General features: G+C 39.0%; 1 protein-coding gene across 4 annotated transcripts; it reads left to right on the forward strand.

The window, feature by feature from the left end:
• Nucleotides 1-503: 503 nt before the first annotated feature.
• Nucleotides 504-17,337, forward strand: LOC114372668. Of its 4 annotated transcripts, XR_003658259.1 has the most exons (6): nucleotides 507-1,356; nucleotides 2,018-2,350; nucleotides 4,719-4,759; nucleotides 4,820-4,994; nucleotides 5,055-5,155; nucleotides 17,053-17,336. XR_003658259.1 is itself a non-coding variant. In XM_028330351.1 (5 exons), the coding sequence occupies exons 2-5, from the start codon at nucleotides 2,272-2,274 to the stop codon at nucleotides 17,166-17,168; spliced, it is 471 nt and encodes a 156-aa protein (XP_028186152.1). In that variant the 5' UTR covers nucleotides 504-1,356; nucleotides 2,018-2,271; the 3' UTR covers nucleotides 17,169-17,337. The 4 variants fall into 4 exon arrangements, 1 of the variants encoding a protein (XP_028186152.1); XM_028330351.1 differs by lacking the exon at nucleotides 4,719-4,759 and having other exon boundaries at nucleotides 504-1,356; nucleotides 17,053-17,337; XR_003658257.1 differs by having other exon boundaries at nucleotides 506-1,356; nucleotides 4,719-4,994.

Genomic DNA, 17,337 nt, shown 5'->3' on the forward strand with positions numbered 1-17,337 from the left:
AAAAAGACTTCTACCTACAATTACATTGTGTAGGTAAAACTTCAAAAAAACTTGTGCCTATGATTGATTAGTGTAGGTAAAACTCAAAAGGATTGCTACCTACAAAATCACAGTGTAGGCAAAATTCTAAAAAACTTATACCTACAACTATGTGATGTAGATAAAACTTCATAGAACATGTGCCTATAATCAGTTGATGTAGGTATAACCTCAAAAGTCTTATACCTACGATTGTTGGTGTAGGTAAAACTCTTTAAGACGGTTTAAATTTGAATACTAGTCTCTTGTTTCTTTAGTAAATACTCAATCTCAAAAAATAACCATTCCATTTAAATTAATTTTTAGTTAATAATTGTTCAAAATTTTAAAGATAAAATATATTAATTAGTAATATTAAATTTTAATTTAGATTAACATTATTTTTATGGATTAATTTAGATTAACATTATTTTTTATGGCAATTTCTTGTTAGTTTCAGCAATGATATTCATTTCATCTTGAAATCAAACTCCAAAATGGCCACAAGCCTTTGGATTATGAACCGGGCCGGGTATTTTAGTCAAATCCACTTCAACACTCTGAAGAACAAAAATGCTACTCCTTCCCGTACTTTCTCTCTCTCCCTCCTTCCCCTCTCTCACTTCAAACCGTTATCTCCAATTTCGACCTCGTCGGAGTTGCCGCGTCGTTCGATGGGCCGCCATGAAGTCCGGTGACGATGAGTTCACGGCAAAGTCGGGGTACCTATTTGAGCTGAGCGCGACGAAGGCGGATTCGCTAGGGAATACTAGATACCAAAAATCGCAGCCATATGCTCGCGGAAGCCTCTGCTCATGGCTCGCCACTTGGTGCAAACCAGCGTCGCATTCGGGAAGTGGTTCGGTCTCCGCTACATCGATACTCTCTTGGACCGCTCCGGGTCAATGTTTCAGGCTTCATAACGCTCTGTTTGTTTCTATTTGTTTATTTATTTTGGTGAATTCAGGTTTGGAGGAAGTAGTTTCGTGTTATTAGAGTTAACAATGTTGAAGATTTTGTAGGAAATGATTAGTTGTTATAATTAGAATTAGAATGGAGGATTGTATAGGAACTGATTTGTTGTTGTGATTAGAATGGAGGATTTTCAAGGAAATGATTTGTTCTTATGATTAGAATGGAGGATTCTGAAGGAAGTGGTTTGTGTTGCTGGAATGGAGTGTTCCGATTTTGGTATTCTTTTTTTTTCTTGGCGAGTGCTCTGGGAATGAACTATGTCTTCGCTGAAAGCTGGGCTCCTCAATACGGCAACACTGTTTTGTCTAAGTGGCCCATTAAACGCTGGAAGCTACAGAAAATCTTTGATCACCACGATTACAGGTAATTCATTTATTAATTAACATCTATCTATCTCATCAAATCTTAATTATTAATTAATCAAATTTCTTGTTGGAATATTTGCCACTTACTAGTACTTTTTACTAATTCTAACAAATATTATGGGTTGACTTGGTTACAGAGAAAAAAAATCAGAGATTTGATAATGATAAAATTGATGTTAGATGTCAAATACTCACTAGTTTAGAATAAATTTCAAGAATACTTAAATACTTCTTTCCCTCTTGTATTTGCAACTGGTGCTGTTGATAAGAAACACGCGTACCAACTGTGATAATAGCTGTGTGCACTTAGCAGCAATGCAGAATGTCCTCACCTAAGCTTTTGTGTGGTTTGTCACCTATGTTATGTTATGCATGTATGTTCCTTTGAGATTTGTTTTTGTGCCCAGATTTGTTTTTGTTCTTGTTCATAGACCCCTCTTTTGCTTTATTCATTTCTATAAATTGATTACCTTCCAAGGTTTTAAAATAGCGGTTAACGTTCTCTAGTAAATCGCATAAAATGTTGGTAATGTGATCGATGCAGCTGTAGTTGCAGTATTGGAAACCTACAAAAATGCAATAATTTGAGTTTTAGGACAGGGAAACTTGTCCTTTGTTGTGTTTTGCTGTTTGATATAAACTATGATTTTCTTCTACAGGTTGTGGGGGTTATCTACATAGTTTTGTTATTGGGATTACAAGGAGTGAGGGTTGTTGAATGCAGAGTGGCCAATGGATTGGACTGTTTTGAGTACCCTGCTATCAGCTGCAGAAAACACAGTGCAGTTTTGACTGATTTTGGTGGTGTTGGTGATGGAAAAACATCTAACACAAAGGCCTTTCAATATGCTATTAGCAATCTCAGCCACTATGCATTTGATGGTGGAGCTCTCCTTGTTGTGCCACCAGGGAAATGGTTAACATGAAGTTTCAATCTCACCAGCCATTTCACACTTTTTCTCCAAAAGGAAGCTACCATTCTTGGATCTCAGGTATTTTACTCCCTCACCCCTCCTCTTTTTTTTTTAGATCATCAGACTACTTTCATGGTTTCACGTTGTAGCACGTGGTCAATTATGTTATGTTTAATATGATATCTTCTAGGCATGACACATGTGCACCCTATTATAGTGTAAAAATACATTACTCAAAGATACATAACAGTTATTTCTTGTTACAATACATTATTTCTTGGCAGTTAGTTGAGCTGCATTTGACATCATAATCTATAGTTGTTTTGAGCTGATGGATGTGTTCAAAAGAGAGAGAGAGAATTTGGAAAACCTTAGTTTAATTGGGTTTCAAAAGAGAGAATTTGGAAAATGCAGCATAGTGAGTGGATCATAATTGAGATTATGGATGTGTCAAATGCAGCATAGAGAGAGAATTTGGAAAACCTTAGTTTAATTGGAAAACCTTATGAGCTGATGGATTATTCTGCCAATCTAGGGTATTAGAATTAGATGGTGGTGATAATTGAAGTCGGAAAACCTTAGTTTAATTGGGTTTCAAAAGTTCACCATGCCACATAGTGAGTGGTGCATGTCACGTAGTTTATATATGTGCACTTAATTGGGTCTATAGTGTGAGTGTGCTTGTTTTTGTGCAATTGTGTGGGTTTTGTGGCATTTAGTAATTGTATGGTATGCTATGGTTTGGGGCCGTTGAAATAGTGGGTGTTTATATAAATATTAACAACGTATCATCATCTTTTATTCTATCGCCTACTTTTTAGAATTTAGATTATTAGCACTCATGTGTCAATTGTATACGCCAGCCATCTTTACACATACTCGAATAGGTATCTTTTATTAAAGTAACACTGGAAATCTAGAATTATATATATTATATTATTATACAGAAACATAACAATATCAAGCGAAAGATGAGATTGTTAGCGGAATGTGTTTTTTTTTTTGAAGACATGATCTTGCATTGGGGTAATCTTGTTAGGTAATCTTGTTATATTATGAATAACAGATTTTTTTTTCAAATAATTAACGCAATTGCCTATTTAAGATTGTTACCTAAAACTTCTAATTAAACTTGTACAATCCTATAGTAATTGATTCACGCGCTTGTGGAATGTGTTGTTGTTGTTAAGCTAGTTGAAACAAAATATAACAATATCAAACGAGAGAAGAGATTGTGAGATTGCCTTGGGTGTTAAGCTAGTTGAAGCAAAACATAAAATAATCAAGATATTTATATTCTGCAAACTGCATAAACTTTTCGGCATACATGAAGTTACAGCTCCAAACCAATTCCTCCCACCACAAGTGACTGACTAAGAACACATCCATCATGATCCAAGGTTCTTGTCTGATTATATCAAATGCATTTTGAGAAGAATGAAAAAATTGTTGCCTTTTGAGAATAAAAGTATTTTTTGAGTTCTCTTAAGTCTAAGGATCAGTTACAAGATCAAAATAAGAACAATATAGGTATACAAAGAAATTACTGAAGGAACTTCAAAATTTTTAGCTCAATAAAGCAACTTCGATATACGATCAGAATTTATGGAAGAGCTTGATTATGGGGATGTATGCATGTGTTGTGAGCATAAAGTTTATTACGGGATATACGATTGACAGGATTGGGTTTTGGGTTTTGAAAAAGCATTGGATTCTTTATGATGGGGTGACTATGATATGCATGTTAGCTTGATTTAGATTTGTTGTTGTGTGATTTTTTAGAATAATCTACTCACTATGCTGCATTTGACATCATAATCTATAGTTAGTTCAGCTGCATTTGACATCATAATCCATCATGATCCAAGTTACAGCTGCATTTTTTCAATGCTCAAAATCTTGAGAAGCAGTTCTCAATTTTCGTTGTTGCCTTTTGGTATAATAAAGTTGTTTTGGACACTATTAATCATGATAGGGCACTACTACAATTTTTAGATTTAACATCGGTTATTCACAAAACCGATGTTATCAAAAGTGCGGTGGCATTTTTGTAAATAAGTAGACTTAGTTAACATCGGTTTTTCCGAAACCGATGTTAACTACTCGATATTAACATCGATTATTTTAATAACCGATGTTACTATGGAGTAGTTAACATCGGTTTTGGAAAAACCGATGTTAGTATCTCGTTGTTAACATCGGTTTGGGAAAAACCGATGTTATCAAGTTGATGTTAACATCGGTTTTAAGAAAACCGATGTTACCTAGTTGATGTTAATATCGATTATTTTTAAAAAACCGATGTTGTTATCATTTTATATTAAAAATTTGAAATTGCACAACCCGCGCGCTTGAACCCTATCGTTCTTCTTCTTTCTCCTTTTGCCTGAGTTCGTCTTTGTCGCAAACTGACCTGCGCTTTCGTGACTGCAACCACATTGTGGAGTTCGTCTTTGTGGAGTTCGTCTTTGCCACTTATCGATTGAGGTACGTCCTTTCGTTTTAACATTAGGCGTTCCCCGTTTTAACATTTGCTCACTTTCGCAGGTCGAAGAAAACTAGGAAAGGAAAGAGTCCCGGAAAGGGTACTCCCAGGGCGTTCTTCTTCTTTCTCCTTCTGCCTGAGTTCGTCTTTGTCGCAAACTGGGCTGCGCTTTCGTGACTGCAACCACATTGTGGAGTTCGTCTTTGTGGATTTCGTGTTTGCCACTTATCGATTAAGGTACATCCTTTTGTTTTAACATTAGGCGTTCCTCGTTTTAACATTTGCTCACTTTCGCAGGTCGAAGAAAACTAGGAAAGGAAAGAGCCCCGAAAAGGGTGGGAATCGATTTTGGAAGTCCATTGTGCTTGGCTTTAAGACTCCCAGGGAAGCCATCAAAGGTATGTCTCTGTTCTATGTTAAAGATGAAAATCCATTGTTCAGTGGTCTGTCTCTGTTGTGATGTTTCGAAACCTTAGTTAGACTAACTAATATGATTGATATTTGACTAAGCTGAGACTAGGCAATATGATTATTTTTCCAAACAATAGGTTTTGTTACCCATTCATGTTACTGTGAATTTGGAGATTTAAATTAGACTAAGACGATACTAAGTCATTATAGTTTCTTACTAGTGCTATGAGACATGTTGGAGGGATTTCAAAATGGGGTCCCATTCTCCTGTCCAGTGTGGTGCCTTGTCTGATAAAGAGTGTGGTGGTTTGAGCTATGATGATGCTTGGAATGCATGTAGTAATCAAAACCGGGACCATTTTCATCATTTGGTTGGTTTCCTCAACTTGAGTCACAATGCAAAGCATCCATGGTGATGTTTGGCCTGTCTTTACTTGTCAAGGAAGCTGCAAAAATTTGTCAAGGTTATAAGATTGTTGTGCTATTCTAGAAGCTGCACTGCATCAATTTGGTGGCTTTGATACTAGTTCTATTAATCAATTTAAATCCTTTTCATATTACAAAAATGAATTTAATCATTAACTTTTAAAATTTTCAATTTAGTTTGAAAAATTAATATTTAGGTAAATTTATCCTTAATATTGAAAAATAAAGTTCTGAGCCAGTCAATTTGGTTGCCTGATACACACCAACTTGAAGACCAAATTGCTTAAGTTAGTTACCAAATTTGATTGATATTTATTTGCGATGATAATAACATTTTTACTTGCAGCTGCGTTAAATATTTGAAGGAAAAACTTTGCCGCTCAAAATGATCTTACCTAATTCGAACCAGATTGTCTATGGTGGAGAGATACCCGTGTTCTAGACCAAAAAATAGCATTTTTACTAATTTAAAGAGCAATTAGATTACTAGCCTTAATGAAGAGCAATTAGATGATCTGGGACATGTACCTTCCACTTCCTCATAGCAGCCACAAAAACCTGAACCATCCTTGTTAAGGGGCTACCTGATGGCAATCTATGCCTATAAAGTGGAGTTCCTAAAAGAAACGCCAAAACTGAAACGACTAGCCCAATGGTTGGGATCCCATAACCAAGTCCAAAACCAACCTTGTCTTGTATGTAAACCAAGAGAGTTTGGGCGGTAATGGTTCCAATTTCTTTTGGGAAGGCAGAAGATATATATTATTAGATAAAACAGTACCAGTGGTACCATAGAAAGAAAGTACAATGCACCAAGGTGCTGCCCTCCAAAAGAAAAACCCAAACTAATCCAACAAGAACATGAAAACCCCACCAAACTAACCAAAGGAATTCGAGATATTGGAAGACCAGTGGTTAAAACTAATGTTGAAGTCTTTCTCTCTAGCCTTTAACCATGACCAAGCTAGAAAGAGAGCATCATCCATGACTTTAGAGGAATCAAAAGATTTTCCTTGGAAAATCAGTAGATTCCTATGCTACCATATAGAACTAGTTAGGGCAATCCACCACCCACACCTTCTGCTATGATTCGCAGTTGCACCAAAACCTTCACAGAATTGAGTAAAAGGGCAAGCTGGGGAAAGTGGAAGAGGACCTACTACCTGAATCCGTCTCATGGATTCCCACCACAAGCCTTTTGTCATTTTACAATTGAAGAAAAGATGACCGACCTCCTCTTGCACACAGCCACACAAAGGACAATCAACTTCCTGGATACCCACATTTCTTCTTAGAAGATTATCCCTAGTGGGGAGTCTATTTTTAATAAGCCTCCAACAGAAAACCACTGCCCTAGGGGGGATTTTCAGCTTCCAAATAGTCTTGAAAATCTTCCCATCTGAGCTTGTTGTGCTGGGGTTCATCAATAAACTATAAGTTGACTTAGTAGTGTACTCTCCACTAGGTTTAGCCAACCACATCATGGTGTCCTTAGCATGTCTCTAAATAGGGATAGAACTGATTTCCTCCATAAACTGCACAGCTAAATCACTTTCATGATCAAATAAGTTCCTCCTCCACTTCATGTCCCACCTCCAATTATCATGAGTAAAATCGCCCATCTTTGAAATGAGAGATTTTTGCTGTCTACTAATCAGGAAAAGCTTATTATATTTTTGCTCAAGAGTGCAGTCTTCCCCTAGCCACTTATCTGTCCAGAATTTGATTTTTTCCCCACACCCAACCTTCCAAGTCAAATGATTTTCAAAAATACTGTGATCAGATTGTTGATACAGCTTTCTAAGGTCCCTCCACCAATGAGAATATCCCCCTTTGTCTCTACCATTTTGGAATTCTGACCAACCTCCATATTTGGAGATTATAATTCTGGCCCAAAGCTGCTGCTGATCAGATGCAAAGGCCAATATCCATCTTCCCATCAAAGCTACATTGAATTTCGAAATATCCTTGATCCCCAAACCCCCATCAGTCTTGTTCCAATTAGAATATTAAACACCCACCAGTTGAAGATGGAAAGCCTCTCCTTGGGCTCAAAGTCATAAAATTGGACACTTAGTTTCTGTTTTAGTTGTTTGATTTTGGCTTTGGTCTAAAAGGTTAGGTTTCAAGTATCTTCCAACCATTGTTATGATAATACTTCTAAAATTAGGCGCGCCATCTCTGTATCGATCAGATACTATTACACTAAACCAACTAGAGTCAGCTAAGTGGTGAAGAATTTAGATAGTATACTTGAGATCATAGGTTCTAACTTAAGACAATGATTGTACACAAGAAAAAAGACTATTACACTAAATGCTGCTAGTATATTATCAAGACTGAACTCACAATAAAGTATTAGCTTTTCCTGTATAATTAGCCTACCATTTTTACTCTAATAAATGAATTCATATGTTGGTATGTTAGTATTTTCCATTTGCTTTCCTCGGGTTACTATTTAATACAAAGTAGGATATTTTGCTTCAAGAGTTAAATTATCCCCCAGCCACTTGTTCTTCCAGAAACTGATTTTGGTACCACAGCCCACCCTCCACTTGAGGTTATCAATAAAGCAATTGTTGTGCTGCTGCTGGAAGAAAACCTTTAAGTCTTACCACCATTGAGAGGAAAATTTACTCTTTCCACCAGAGATCAGCTCCTTCCACCCACCATATTTGGAGAGTAAGATTCTAGCCCAAGGTTGGTTCTGATTATTAGCCAGCTCCCACCCCCATTTGCCAAGTAAAGCCTCATTAAAATTAGACAAATCTTTAATCCCTAGGCCCCCTTTGTTTTTAGGAAGGAAAACTGTGTCCCACTTCACCCAAGGAATCTTGCTGGCCTTATGATGACCTCCCCAAAGAAAATTTCTCTGGATGGAAGCAATCTTGTGCACCACTTTTTTGGGGATCTTAAAAAAAGATAGTAAATAGATAGGTAAGGCTGATAAAACTGAATTAATGAGAGTGATTTTGCCCCCTATAGATAGGCTTCTTTGCTTCCATTTTTCAAGTTTGGCTTCAAACTTCCTTATGATAGGCTGCCACACAATCCAGCTCTTAGAAGACACCCCTACTAGCATTTAAATTGATCACAACAGACTGATCAATAAAAGCTGAGGCTATCCCCATTTCATTATCAAACAAATTGTGCCTCCAGGAGAATTTCCATTCCCACCTCGATTCACAGAAAGAGCCCAACTCTGCTACTATGTGATGTTTTTGTAAGGAAATTCGATATAGCTCTGGATATTTTTCTTTAAGAGTTATCCCCCCATCCACCCAAGAGTCCTCCTAGAACAAAATTTGATCACCTCTTCCCAGCTTCCAAATAAACCGTTTAGAAACCTCAGCCATACTCCCATGTTGATTAATGGATCTCAAGTCATACCACCAATGAGAGAAATTAGGCTTTGGTGGCCCCCCTTCCAAGCCTCTCCAACCTCTGTATTTAGAATTCAAAATTCGGCTCCATAGTTTATTATCCCAAATACACAACAACCCCCCAGCAGTATTGTCAGCAGGTTGCCATTCCCAAGCAACATCTGGGTGGCCCCACAAAACCTGGCAATCTGCCTTAGAAAAAGAATCCCTTTTTGTTTCTTGCAAACACAGGACATCCACTTTAAGCTTCCCAACCAAGTTCCTGATAGAGGCCCATTAATGCCTCTACCCAGCCCTCTAATGTTGTAGGAAAGAATATTCATCTATGAGTTTTCCTCTCTCCTAACTCCATAGCTTCATTTCTGTCTCTGGCCTCCATATCTGCAAAGCTTTGAATAAAATCAGAGTGACATGTGTCTGCTTCGAAGCCTATGCTTGTCCCCAAGTCCCATAATTGTTGGGCCTCTTCCAACACCTGATTGTTACAAACAATTTTGCTTTTTAATCTCCCTTCCGCTTCCAATTGCTTGTGACTTTGACTTTGGTTTTGGATATCAGTTGTGGTAGCCATGTCTTTGTCTCCTTCTAGCACATGAGGTTCTTCTGCCATGGGTTCAAGCTGGGGGGCTTTAGAGTGAGAAAATCTATGTCTTTACCAGGACTAGTAATAATAGGTTGGGCTGAATCCACTTGAGAAGCACTGCTATTGATTTCTGATGAAAGTGAACCACTTTCAATGTGTTGATCTAAGGTTTGCTTGATTTCTGATCTGTAGCAGAGGTTAGAGCTTTCAACTCATGACAGAGTGGGAAACAATGATGCAGCAATGTAGATGTAGATGTAGGGCATCCATCTAACACAAACCTAATAGCTTTCTCAAAGCCTGATTCCACTAAAATTTTACCAAAATCATGCTGCCTTGCAATCTTAGGATTTATTGGAATGTTGTGCTGCCTTAGAATATGACGATTTAAAGTACCCCCTACCCCAACTGCAATATAATAAAATTAGAAATAAACTAACACAAGCATATGACTAATTAATAAGAAAAGCAGAAGAGTGAACCACTTTTGTGCAGTGAGTACCATTGGTACTAAAATTACAGTATTTTTGGGGCCAGCTGGTTCCTATGTTTACTGATAGGACCCAAGCCAGCACCACAGCACCCAGCTATGTAACACCCTACTACAACAATCCATCCCCCTTACTCCTAGGCTAGGTACAGAAACCTAATGTTAGATTAGTAGCCCATTGGTTAAAATGTACTGTAAAGTCTTTGTCGTTGGACTTGAGCCATGACCAAAGTAGTAGTAGGGCATCATCGATGACTTTGCTATTGTTGAAACATTGGTTTTGAAAGACTGTTTTATTCCTTTGTTGCCAAATTGTCCACGTTACTGCAACCCACCAGCACTTCCACCTTGTAGACTTTGTGTTACCAACAAGCTAATGCCCATGCTGTAGAAAGTGATCCCTTGGATTTTGTGGAAGTGCAGTCACTACTCCGATCCAAGATAATGACTCCCACCATAGAGGTACGGTCTTACTGCAGTTAAAGAACAAGTGGGCAGCGTCCTCCTCATGATTGCAACAGAATGGGCACATCGTGTCGCTCAGCACCACTTGTCTCCTGCCTCTAAAGCTAACTTTGAAATCCAGCTTGTGCTGTTGACACACACACACAGCCACACACACACACCCATATACACACACACAACCACACACACACATACACACACACACACACACACACCCACATACAAACAAACAACCACACACACAACCACACACACACACACACACAGCGACACACACTCCCACATACCCACACACACACACACACACAGACACACACACACACACACACACACACACAACCACACTCCCACACACACACAGCCACACTCCCACACACACACAGCCACATACACACACACATACAGTGACACACACACACACACACATACACACACACACACCCACACCCACACACACACACACACACACACACACACAGACAGCCACACACACACACACAAAGCACAACCACACACAGAAAATACTAACAGACCGAAAATACTACTAATCCTACAAAGGAACACCCCCCCAAAACCTACCAGAGTTAGGCTACTGCATAATTAGTGAACTAGCTGCATGTCTCTATTCCCAGAGGCATGAACCGCTTCCAACTCATTCAAGTTGTTGACTAAAATTTTCACCATCAGCATTCCCACTGCCACTTTGTTGCCTTTTGAACTGATCAAATTTCACATGCCCAAGGCTGAGCTCCTTGTTAATATCAACACTTTGAACAGAATTTCCCACTACCTTCCCACTTTCATTACCATTCTCTGTTGTGTGCCTTTTGTGCTTCTCATGAGAGTGAGATGATCGAAGCTCCTTGTGGAGCAGCTTCAGCTCGTTGAAAGATGCAGAAGCTCGGTGGAGATATGCATTGATGACATGAGAAGTACCATTGTCAGCAGAGACAAACTTTGTGAGAATTTTAGCTGCTTTCGAAACTGATATGTCTTTTACCAAAACACAATGTCCAGAGATTGTCTTCATCTTCCTGCCCTTTGGCTCTCGCACATATATTATCTATTTTCGCTGAGCAAAACAAAAAAAAAACAGTCTAAATTGTGCAGTGCACACTTAAGAGGAAGGTTTCGCTGGTTCAGACGTGAAAGCTCAGAGCTAAATGCATTGCAAATGTCTAGCAACTTTGAACTTATGTCGAAGTACACATCAATCCATTTGTCCTCCCAATCACTCACAGGAAGCTCAAGGGCAGTCATAAGGTGAGGATTTCATCCTTGCTTTTAGGCATAAGATAGTTGGTTTGCAGAATCAGCTAAGCCCAAACCCTGCAGAAAACATTCCCTCCTCTCCTTCACACTAACAGGGTCCTTCAGACTTAAAGCAATAGTGGATAGATTTCCATAATCTGTAATCACACAAAACAACATTGATCACTAGTTTGCCCTCAAATTTTACTAGCATGACAACTACACACATCCTCATGATACACACAGACCCTCATGATACACACACAGACACATATACCCAACCACAATAATAAAGCATAAGCACCCTTGAAACCCAACATTTGAAATTAGTTACATAAACAACTGCTGATATCTATATTTTTCTGTAATTGAATTTGACCTTTTGTATGTTCTTCTATGTGATCAGTGTAATTTGCTACATAAACAACTGTTGTTCATGCTGAGTGAACCTTAGATTCCCGTTTGAGACAGAATGCAATGACTCTTGCGGACAGTTTGCATTAGTCATTGTATTTATTCTTGAATTGTCCATTTGGACAGTTTGGGGAGACTGGTATTTTTATGTTAGATTCATTCGTGAAGGTTATTATTATTTTCATTAATTTGATTAAATTTCGGTTCACTGCATTTCAAGTTGTTCTCTGAGTGCATACTTGATTATCGGGAAATTCATTTCACCGATGTCATGTCGTGTACTTGGAGACCAATGTGAAATGCTGCCGAAATTTAGTCAAATTTTTGTAAATAATGGTAACCCTGACGTTTGAAGCTAACATAAAAGACAATTTTCCTAAATGGGATAGGGCCACACCTATAAATAAAAAAGTGAGTTTTTCATGCATGGAATTGCTTAGATGGATCGAAGTTGGATGAATGAAAGTCGCATGAGCCCAGACTATGAGGATGGCGTCGAACAGTTCTTGCAATTTTCTTCAGAAAGAGGTCGACCGAATGAAGAAGGAAAATATTATTGTCCTTGCATCAACTATTTGAATGGAAGACGACAGCTACTCGATGACATACGGGATCATCTATTGTGTGATGGGATTAAGAAGAATTACACGACGTGGATATGGCATGGTGAAGTCACAGACATGCAGAGTGGGTCCCAATCTGAACCGTTTGATGTAGAAATGGGAGATCGGTTGGAGGACATGATTCGTGACCTTGGACAAGAGTCTTTCCTGCAAGCACACGCCCGTGTGTATGAAGGATTAGCAGAGTGATTCAAAGAAGCCTTTGTATGCAGGGTGCAAGAATTCCTTAACTCTGTTGTCTACTGTGTTAAGTCTGGTTAATGTGAAGGCCAGGTATGGGTGGAGTGACAAAAGTTTCACCTCACTGCTTGAGGTAGTGCACAATCTGCTTCCAAAGGACAACACGTTGCCTAAAAGTTACTATAAGGCGAAAAAGATATTGTGTCCGATGGGTATGGAGTATCAGAAGATTCATGCTTGCCCCAATGATTGCATATTGTACATGCATGAATTCCAAGAAATTTCGAAATGCCCTATCTGTGGGACTTCATGGTACAAAGTGAAGGATGAAGAGGAAAGCAGTTCTGATGAAAACTCCAACAAGGGCCCCCCAGCGAAGGTTTTGTGGTATCTTCCAATCATTCCAAGGTTTAAGCATCTTTTTTCTAATGAGGACGACGCAAAAGACCTTACATGGCATGCAAATGGAAGGATTTCTGATGGAACGGTCCGTCATCCGGCTGATTGCTCGTAGTGGAAGAAGATTGATGGTTTGTATCCGAATTTCGGGAATGAGCCAAGAAATCTTAGACTTGGACTAGCCACTGATGATGGAATGAATCCATATGGCACCTTAAGCACTCAACACAATTCATGGCCAGTTCTGCTAGTAATTTACAATTTGCCTCCTTGGTTGTGCATGAAGCGAAAATACATGATGTTGGCTATGATGATATCGAGCCCAAGACAGCCAGGAAATGACATTGGTGTTTATCTAAGTCCGTTGGTTGAAGATCTGAGAAAGTTGTGGGACGAGGGGGTTGTAGTGTTTGATGCGTTTCGCAAGGAGACGTTTGAAATGCGTGCAATGCTTTTTTGTACCATTAATGACTTTCCAGCATATGGGAATCTCAGCGGTTATAGTGTTAAAGGTCATCATGCATGTCCCATCTGTGAAGAAAACACAAGTTACATACAACTTAAACATGGGAGAAAAACAGTCTACAATAGGCATCGCCGCTTTCTAACACCTAATCATCCTTACAGATGACTGAAAAAAGCTTTTAATGGAAGTCAAGAGCATGATATTGCACCGATACCGTTGACTGGTGAGCAGGTATATCAGCAGGTTCAACACCTGAATACTGTATTTGGGAAGACCCAAAAGAAGGATAAAAGTCAGAGTTGCATATGGAAGAAGAGATCCATTTTCTTTGATCTTCCGTACTGGTCTGATCTTGACGTTAGACATTGTATTGATGTTATGCATGTGGAGAAAAATGTTTGTGATAGTGTGATTAGGACGCTCCTTAACATTCAAGGCAAGATGAAGGATGGCTTGAATACCCGTCAAGATCTAGCTGATATGGGTATATGATGACAGTTGCATCCAAGGTCTGATGGGAAGAAAATTTACTTGCCCCCAGCCTGCCATACTTTGTCCAAGAAGGAGAATATAAGTTTTTGTCAGTGTCTTCATCGGGTGAAGGTTCCACAAGGATACTCTTCAAATATTAAGAGCCTTATGCAGTTGAAGGAGCTTAAGCTTGTAGGGTTAAAGTCTCACGATTGTCACGTGCTCATGCAACAATTGTTAGCCGTGGCTATACGAGACATCTTGCCAAACAAAGTCAGGTTAGTGATAAGTCACCTGTGCTTTTTCTTCCATGCTATATGTAGCAAAGTCATTGATCCTGTCAAGTTTGATTAGTTGGAAAATGAGGCCGCAATTATACTGTGCCAGTTGGAGATGTATTTTCCCCCTGCTTTCTTTGACATCATGATTCACTTGATTGTGCATCTGGTTAGAGAAATCAAATGTTGTGGTCCTGTTTATCTACGGTGGATGTACTCGGTGGAGCGATACATGAAGATCTTAAAAGGGTATACAAAGAATCTATATCGTCCAGAAACATCTATTGTTGAGAGGTAAATTGCAGAAGAAGCCATTGAATTTTGTTCAGAATACTTAGAGAAGGCTAAACTTGTTGGCCTTCTTGAGTCTCGACATGATGACAGAGTCGGTGGTAAGGGTTCAAGAGGACTGCATGTGATCACTCCAAGTGTAGAACATTTGTTACAAGCTCACTTGTATGTCTTGAACAACAGTAATGAAGTTTTGCCATACATACTTAAGCATGAAGCTTTAGTCAAACAGAATAATCCAAAAATGTCAAAGAATTGGGTGTTGAAAAAGCATAACAAGACTTTCTGTGATTGGTTTAAAGATACAATCTTTGCAGATGAGAATGCTTCAGAAACATTAAGAAAGCTAGAAGATGGGCCTAAAATAAATGTTATAACTTGGCAAGGATACGACATAAACAAGTATTCATTTTACACAAAAGCACAAGATGAGAAAAGTACAATGCAGAACAGCGGGGTCACCCTAAGGGCTGAATCTCAACACTTTGCAAGTGTCAATGACACCAATCCCTGTGTAGCTTCCATCCCTTACTTTGGGTTCATTGATGAAATTTGGGAGCTTAACTATGTCAAATTTACGGTATGTGTTTTCAAATGTAAATGGGTTGACAGCAACACCGGTGTGCGCACCGATGATATAGGATTTACTCTGGTAGACCTAAAGAAACTTGGTTACCACAATGACTCTTTCATCATGGCAGAACAAGCTAGACAAGTATTTTACGTTCAAGACCCTTGTGATGAAAGGTGGTGCGTGGTTCTGTAAGGCAAAACAATTGGTGTTAATGTAGAAGATGATGATTCATACATGGACACCTATGTTAGTCCTTTGACCGCTCAAATCACTCCTAACATTGTCGGAGAAGAAGAAGTTGACGACGTTCATGCTAATCGTAATGATCATAATGAAGGAGAATTGATTAACATCGTCTAATGTAATTTTCTGTAGAGACAGAGGTCACCAAAGCAAGTAAGTGACAACTACATTTTTTTTATTGAGGCATCAGTATTTTGTTTTAGATGGCATCCTTAGGACTTCATACAACTCATGTTTGTCGCCAGTTTCATCATCCACCACCCTTTTCTTCTCTGTCTTCTCACGTTTATTGTTGTTAAACCCATATTTATGCTTTCTTCCCTTCATGTCTTATTTTATCACAACTTTAGCCGAATCTCCTATCTTCAACACAGTTGAATCTCCTGTCTTATTCTCCAATGACACACTTTGATGGGCTGTATCTCTTTTCTTCATATGTTCTAGTGCTTCATCTTCAGAATGCATAAAGCAATCTGAATTTTCCAGTGATCACCAAAGGCTTCTGCATCAGCATTGACACTCTCCACCCTCTTTGGTTTATGCTTTTGTGCTGCATTCCATGCTTCCTCCTTATAAATCTCAGATTTATTAGAGGTTGCACTAGAACGATCAGCACCAATCTATGCTTCTTCCTCGTCTACCAGCTCAATATCTTTCCTTTCAACTTTTGTTTTGTAAATTACAGTGTAGTTTACAAAAACAAAGGTGAAACGAAAGATATTGAGCTGGTAGAGGAGGAAGAGGCACGGATTGGTGTTGATTCTTCTAGTGAGACCACTAATAAATCTGAGAATTATAAGGAGGAAGCACGGAATGCAGCACAGAAGCATAAACCAAAGAGGGTGGAGAGTGTCAATGCTGATGCAGAAGCCTTTGGTGATGACTGGAAAGTTCAGATTGCTCTATGCATTCTGAAGCTGAAGCACTAGAACATATGAAGAAAAGAGATACAACCAACCAAAGTGTGTCATTGGAGAATAAGACAGGAGATTCAACTGTGCTGAAGATAGGAAATTCGGTTAAAGTTGTGATAAAACAAGACATGAAGGGAAGAAGGCATAAATATGGGTTTGTCAACAATAAGCATGAGAAGGCAGAGAAGGTAAGGGTGGTGGATGATGAAACTGGCGACAAACATCAGCTGGATGAAGTCCTAAGGATGCCATGTACATGTGTATTTCTGAAGATATAGTATTTATATTCCATCACGCATCCATTGACTGCTGATTACATGTAATAGACTTTTTTTAACATGCTTGCCCCAAATCACAATTAAAAAGCACAACTAAATCACTTATGACTTATCCTCTTTTGATTAATCCTATTTTGTATTTTATTGTATAAAAGATCATGGGTTCTCCACCTGCTTCCCCTCCTCCTCCTCCTCCTTCGAACGCATCGGCTTCCCCGTCTGCCGTGAAGCGGACACGCAAAGCCTTACGTCTACGATCGTTGTCCACTAGACCACTTGGTGCTGAGAGACCTGTGGTCCATGTTGATCCTACTACCGGGAAGGCCGACGGTCCCCACAGGAAGAAATTAAGAACATATTTGGGGATTTGGGCTCGTGATAAGGTGGACGTCACCTACGAGAACTGGAAGGAGGTCCCTACTGCTCAGAAGGACCTGATT

The sequence above is a fragment of the Glycine soja genome, chromosome 10, assembly GCF_004193775.1.
Source record: "Glycine soja cultivar W05 chromosome 10, ASM419377v2, whole genome shotgun sequence".
NCBI classification, from domain to species: Eukaryota; Viridiplantae; Streptophyta; class Magnoliopsida; order Fabales; family Fabaceae; genus Glycine; species Glycine soja.

What these genes read in the sequence shown, in the direction of transcription:
- LOC114372668 (XM_028330351.1), top strand. Translation starts at nt 2,272, where the DNA reads ATGGTTAACATGAAGTTTCAATCTCACCAGCCATTTCACACTTTTTCT. An exon ending in TTTGCCACTTATCGATTAAG is followed by an intron (nt 4,995 to 5,054) that starts GTACATCCTTTT and finishes TCACTTTCGCAG; the next exon opens with GTCGAAGAAAACTAGGAAAG. An exon ending in TCCCAGGGAAGCCATCAAAG is followed by an intron (nt 5,156 to 17,052) that starts GTATGTCTCTGT and finishes ATTGTATAAAAG; the next exon opens with ATCATGGGTTCTCCACCTGC.